The sequence below is a fragment of the Oncorhynchus tshawytscha genome, linkage group LG03 (genome assembly GCF_018296145.1).
Source record: "Oncorhynchus tshawytscha isolate Ot180627B linkage group LG03, Otsh_v2.0, whole genome shotgun sequence".
NCBI lineage: Eukaryota > Metazoa > Chordata > Actinopteri > Salmoniformes > Salmonidae > Oncorhynchus > Oncorhynchus tshawytscha.
Genome location: NC_056431.1, coordinates 13,182,936 through 13,189,543, shown reverse-complemented (window position 1 = coordinate 13,189,543; position 6,608 = coordinate 13,182,936). Strand labels below are relative to the sequence as shown.

The window sequence follows — 6,608 nt, the reverse complement described above, 5'->3', positions numbered from 1 at the left end:
CTCACGTTGCGACCATGGATGTGTTACTCATTTTAAGGTTGAATTACATTAGTTTGTAAGATATACTTAATTTTAAGTTATTTACTCTATTACAAAAGTCATATTGAATTGTGTTTGGTTGACAACGCAACCAAATATCAACATTTAAAGGATATCGAATGCTTTGATAGTTTCATCTGAGCCACTGGCTTAATCCTATTCTTTAACGTTTCATTTTGGTTTAGTTGGAGACGTGAATCCAACAAACAATTTGTTAATTTGTAGACAAATTAATAGGCTATTTACTGTATCGCAAAAGTGATATTGAATTGTATTTTGTTGTCAATGCAACCAAATATCACTATTTGAAGGAGATTTATATTTTGTGCCCCTGACAGTCTGGTGTTAATTACAGTTGGTCTACAAATTAATAATTGATATGTTGGATTCACGTCTCCACCTCAACCAATAATCAAAGTTAAAGAATAGGACTAAATCAAATAAAACTTTATTTAAAGTGCATTTAATGTTTGATTTGATTTTGTCCTGTTCTTGAACTTTTCTTGGTTGAGATGACGATTTGAATCCAACATATAAATGATACATTTGAAGACAAACTGGAATTAAAGGCAGACTTATCCAGTGGCACGATGGAACTATCCAAGCAGAAGATACATGTCCTTCAAATGGTGATATTTGGTTGCGTTGACAACACCCGAACACAAGTCAATGTCCAGTTTGTATAAACATTTATCATTTATATGTTGGATTCATGTCTCCATCTCAAACAAAAATCTAAGTTAAATAATAAGACCTAATCTAATCAAAGTTTAAATGCACTTTAAATAAAGTTTAGTTTGATTTAGTTCTTTAACCATTATTTTTGGTTGAGATGGAGACATGATTCCAACATTTCAAAGATTAACTTGAAGATTAAATTTGAACTCAACCAAAGCTTGAAACCCTTGGACTATATGTATGGTCTAGTTTTAGTTGAACCCTGGGTTGAATTGAAACAATAGCTGTAGATTCCATGTCACCATATGTTGAAAAATTCAACCAGTTTGTGCACAGTAGATTGTGTGTTACTCAGAAACACATAAGCACATCAACTTGCTTACCTAAATATTGTCATTGCCTACTCACATTTGAAAGATGAATGCAAATTCCCAGCTGCTATTCCCTGAAGCTCTCTCAAACAGAGAATGGAGCATTGTCGTTTCTCTTTCAGTTACAGACCATAGCACATTTCACCGACTCAGTCTATTTGCGTAATCAGTCACTAAGCAGTTAGTTAAAAATAAATAGGTCTCCTCACCTCTGTATTATATAAAACAAATACTTTTGATTTATTTATTAATTCATGTTCTCATACAAATAAATACAAATATGTTATCAGCTTAGTTTTAATTGTGTTATATATATAAATCTAACATTATAAATAATACTAAACCATATCAGAGAGGGGTTGCCAATACGTCAAAATATTTGATACAACATCCAAAATAAATTCAGGCCTATGACATTTATGCATTTATTCTTGACAAGATCTACCCACCATGTATTACAACACACTTTTTAACTCAAGTTCATGAGAAAAACTGCAATTTCTCTCTACATAAACACAACAAATAACAGGCCTCAGTGGTGTGTGTAGTGGAGGGTATGCGCAGGTTTACACCATATACCCACTTATTTTTCAGTGGGTATGCGTATATTTCTTAATGTTTAGCTTAAATGTTGATAAACTATTATTTCTTCACATTTTAGATGCAGCAATGGGCACATGGCGGTAGGCCTACATGGGAATGTTCCAAAATGCAATTAGCAAGAAAACACCACTCTAAAATGTGCACAGCATATGTGAGAGGTTTGATGGATGGAGATTGAAATATCCATAAGAAAATTAGATATGAGGGAGATCTAAAGATGCAACAACCTTCATCAGTTGCTAATATGACTAGGATAATGCATTTGGCTGCTAGACAAAGAAATAAAGTTGAACGAAAACCAGCAGAACAGGAGAACGCATATGAGGAAGTCTTTATAAAATGATTACCTCCATGTTTCTATGCAATGGTAAGACATGCCTCATAATATGAAGTAAAATGTCCAGGTTTCAAACAATTAAGGAACAGGAAAATGATAGCGATGCTAATGATAGGCCTAACTGTCTTCTGGTAGATGGAAAGGCTTTCCCAAAAACCTATTAAATGTTAACTAGCTACAAAGTAGCCTACGCCTACCTGGCAGAATGATATCATGATTATTTGCATGAATCCAGTGGCCATTTGTCTTGCAAACTCCATCTCATGTGCTACACAAACACCACTAACAAAACCATAGTGCTAGGTGCCTGCACACTTGAATTAAAGAGTAACCCCTCTTTTACGCTGCTGCTACTCTCTGTTTATCTTATATGCTTAGTCACTTTAACTATACACTCATGTACATACTACCTCAATTGGCCCGACCAACCAGTGCTCCCGGACATTGACTAACCGGGCTATCTGCATTGTGTCCCACCCACCACCCGCCAACCCCTCTTTTATGCTACTGCTACTCTCTGTTCATCATATATGCATAGTCACTTTAACCATATCTACATGTACATACTACCTCAATAAGCCTGACTAACCGGTGTCTGTATATAGCCTTGCTACTGTTATTTTCAAATGTATTTTTACTGTTGTTTTATTTCTTTACTTACCTACACACACACACACCTTTTTCTTTTGCACTATTGGTTAGAGTCTGTAAGTTAGCATTTCACTGTAAGGTCTACACCTGTTGTATTCGGCGCACGTGACAAATAAACTTTGATGTGAACTACACAAAAATGGTTTTATCTTAGATTTTTCCCAGACCTCAAAAGTGGTCTCCTGATGTAGTTTAAGCATTTTTATGGACTTAGAACATCCAATTGTGTTGTTTTTTTATAAAACAAAGTGTGATTTTGAGAGTGAAAATCTGAAAAAATACATCTGAAACCTTTGAATTTCTGATTTAGTTGACAGCCTAATTTATCTGTTTCAATAGTACGCCTACAATTAGCCTCCTTGCACAGTACAGCTTGGGTTGGCCTGTCTGTGAAAGACCAACATGGGATTTATAATTTTAGGTAATACAGAATGAATGTCACTGTTTCGCTTAGAATTTTTCACACAGAGCGCCTTTCCTTCGCCGGGCAGGCCGTTTGGGACATTGTTTTCCAAAATTAAGAGTATACCTATTCTTCAGGCACCACTACACCACTTGCCTATAGGCAATAATCCTAGAAATATGTAAAACCATACAAACACTGTTTACAGTGAAATGTTGTTAACACACTCTACATATGCACCTATTCTACAGCCAATGTAATACAATAACACAGCCCACCTTTAAAACTATTGGTCTTCTTACCATGAAGGCCTATAAATAGGAAATAGACCAAAACCAAAAAGCACTCTTTCATTCTAAACGGTAAAATTGGGAAACGGACATTCTTTTATACGGGTAGAATGTGAAAAAAACGTTGAGATATGTATTCTACAATATTTTTTGCTTCTTGGTTTGGGGGCTTATCTCCAGAATTCTTTATCTCGGCCTTCTCTGTTCCATTCCGTTGGGCAGAAATCCTGCAATAATAGGCACCGGCCATATGAGGGCAGCAACACTCCACACTATTATCACTAGAGTCATGAAACAAGCCACAAGAGTTGACTCGATAGGTTTACGGTTCAATCTCCAACTTTTGTCCCCATTTAGTTCGTCAAGGCTGAAGTCAACACAGCAGAAATTGATGGGATCCCCTGTCTGCTGAGCCTTTGACTTGCCGAATCGCCGGTATCGTGACATGCCACATCCAACACACAGTCTAAACTCCTGCTGGCCGCCGGTGACTCCGAGGTGTTCGATGAGAACAGGTGAGATGGCTCTGTTGATAGCAGCAGAGAAAAAAGCCCTTCCATGGTTATTGGCGGTATATATAAACACATCGCACTGGAAACCGAAGTTGCTGTCCCAATGAGCCACTAGCGAGGTGGGGAAAAGTCTCTGCACGCTGACGTTGCACTGTGGCAACGGCTGTAACGAAGTGTCTGACGAGCTCTCCTCCACGGATCTCTTCGAGTAGTGCACGTCTACCTCCAAGTTGGCCAAGAATCTGTTGGTGGAGTTGATGGGGGGTAACAGGAGGTCCTCGTCGCTCCAGCCGTGGCACCGCTGGAGTAGTCCAGCTACCGTGGTTAGGGCCAGCAGAAAAGTCGGGGAGTTGCTCAGCATGGCATTGGGTGCGTTGCTCCTACTCGCATGATGTTCCGTGGGGACGCAAGGCAACTGACGAGGCGTGTCCGTCGTTAAAAAAATGCAGAAAACTGCCGTCTCCAGCGATTACACAAACATCCATAGTGTGCATCTTCCGTTGCCGGAGAGAACCGTTGGGAACGTCAGTTGCCCGTCACACGCACCGTGCGCGCCCCCTCCCTCGATTTGGTTAAGAAAGTAACTGGCTTCTTGCCAAACTGCTACTGGGCACTACTTTGCAATAGATAGGCTGTGGTGTGCTGCGAGGACCCTGGTAGTCTCTCTCTCTCTATCGCTCTCTCAGGTGTGTGAGGAAGGAAAGCAGGAGTAGCCCTATCTGGGAACATGCGCGCCTCTCTTTACTTAATGCGTGACGCGGCTTCAAGGACAGGGTGGGTGGAAGATGATGTGCGCAAATACAAGGCATTCCCCCTCCTCTTCCTCGCTCCCTGTAGGATATCTGCAACACTGGGACGGATAAGTTATTGTGTAATGTATGATTGTGTCAAAACATATCACCCTTATTGCTTTCTATTTGGCCAACTGAGTCCCTATGCCCAAAGCCTCTTAATATGAATTGTGATGCAGGAAAATATGTTTGACTTTGTCAAAAGAGTAATACGTTCAATGGTGCTAAAGCGGATGCGAGATTCAGCACTATTGAACCGGACAGCAACCCATGAACTCCACAGTTCAGCACTGCTGGGCAATGGACTGGGAGAATTCCCTTCCAGGGTGACATTTCCCATTGGTACAGACCTAGGATCAGCTTCCCCTCCCCCAACCCCATTAATGGGGAAAATGCTAAACTGTCCCAGATCAGCGTCAAGGACCAACTTGTCTTCGCCCTACTCCAAGAAGCCCTACAAATGCTAAGAAGTCCTGAAGGGGAAGGCTCCCATGCTAGACTGTTCAGCCATATTTAAAACAATAAACCTATTTTATAGTAAATAATAGGATATAAATCTGCAAATAAACAAAAAATGTTGTTTGTTTTAAATCCCGGCCACACCATCAGTGATTCCTGGCCTGTCGCTACCTCATCCTTTCTATGAGAAGGTAGAGTCCCATAATTGGTGCCCATTCAACAGAACCAGTCAATCCATTGATTATCTTCAAATGACTCTTCAGGGTGAGTCTGTGTGCACACCAGTTGATGGTAATTACACAAGCATAAGATGGCAATGAAATCCCCCCTGGGATGCGAGGAGCAAGGCATATCAAATCAAAGCAGGTGCCGGAGATGAATTGCCTTAAGGGGAAGTAATCAAGTTAGATTATCTCTCTTTATGATAATGGATTTAGTCTTAATTAATTATACTTCAGCCCCAGTCAGACTGCTTAGAGTGCATGTTTAGATGTGTTACCACCAGCAGACTCAGTAATGCCATTTGTTGGGATCAAATCAAATTGTATTTGCCACATGCGCCGAATGTACAACATTACCGTGAAATGCGTACTTACAAATCAAATCAAATTTCAAATCAAATCAAATTTTATTTGTCACATACACATGGTTAGCAGATGTTAGTGCGAGTGTAGCGAAATGCTTGTGCTTCTAGTTCCGACAATGCAGTAATAACCAACAAGTAATCTAGCTAACAATTCCAAAACTACTACCTTATAAATACAAGTGTAAGGGGATAAAGAATATGTACATAAAGATATATGAATGAGTGATGGTACAGAGCGGCATAGGCAAGATACAGTAGATGGTATTGAGTGCAGTATATACATATGAGATGAGTATGTAAACAAAGTGGCATAGTTAAAGTGGCTAGTGATACATGCATTACATAAGGATGCAGTAGATGATATAGAGTACAGTATATACGTATACATATGAGATGGATAATGTAGGGTATGTAAACATTATATTAGGTAGCATTGTTTAAAGTGGCTAGTGATATATTTTATATCATTTCCCATCAATTCCCATTATTAAAGTTGAGGAGTTGGAGTTGAGTCAGTGTGTTGGCAGCAGCCACTCAATGTTAGTGGTGGCTGTTTAAAGGTCTGATGGCCTTGAGATAGAAGCTGTTTTTCAGTCTCTCGGTCCCAGCTTTGATGCACCTGTACTGACCTCGCCTTCTGGATGATAGCGGGGTGAACAGGCAGTGGCTCGGGTGGTTGTTGTCCTTGATGATCTTTATGGCCTTCCTGTGACATCGGGTGGTGTAGGTGTCCTGGAGGGCAGGTAGTTTGCCCCCGGTGATGCGTTGTGCAGACCTCACTACCCTCTGGAGAGCCTTACGGTTGTGGGCGGAGCAGTTGCCATAACAGGCGGTGATACAGCCCGACAGGATGCTCTCGATTGTGCATCTGTAGAAGTTTGTGAGTGC

The 6,608-nt window shown here is 40.3% G+C and overlaps 1 protein-coding gene across 1 annotated transcript; it reads right to left on the bottom strand.

Annotated features, from left to right (window-relative positions):
- Positions 1-2,727: 2,727 nt before the first annotated feature.
- Positions 2,728-4,612, bottom strand: LOC112227868 (transmembrane protein 158-like). Its single transcript, XM_024392841.2, has one exon. The coding sequence runs from the start codon at positions 4,243-4,245 to the stop codon at positions 3,559-3,561; it is 687 nt and encodes a 228-aa protein (XP_024248609.2). The 5' UTR covers positions 4,246-4,612; the 3' UTR covers positions 2,728-3,558.
- Positions 4,613-6,608: the final 1,996 nt, after the last annotated feature.

Bases quoted from the DNA above. Each gene is read 5' to 3' on its own strand.
- LOC112227868 (XM_024392841.2), bottom strand. From the start codon at position 4,245: ATGCTGAGCAACTCCCCGACTTTTCTGCTGGCCCTAACCACGGTAGCT.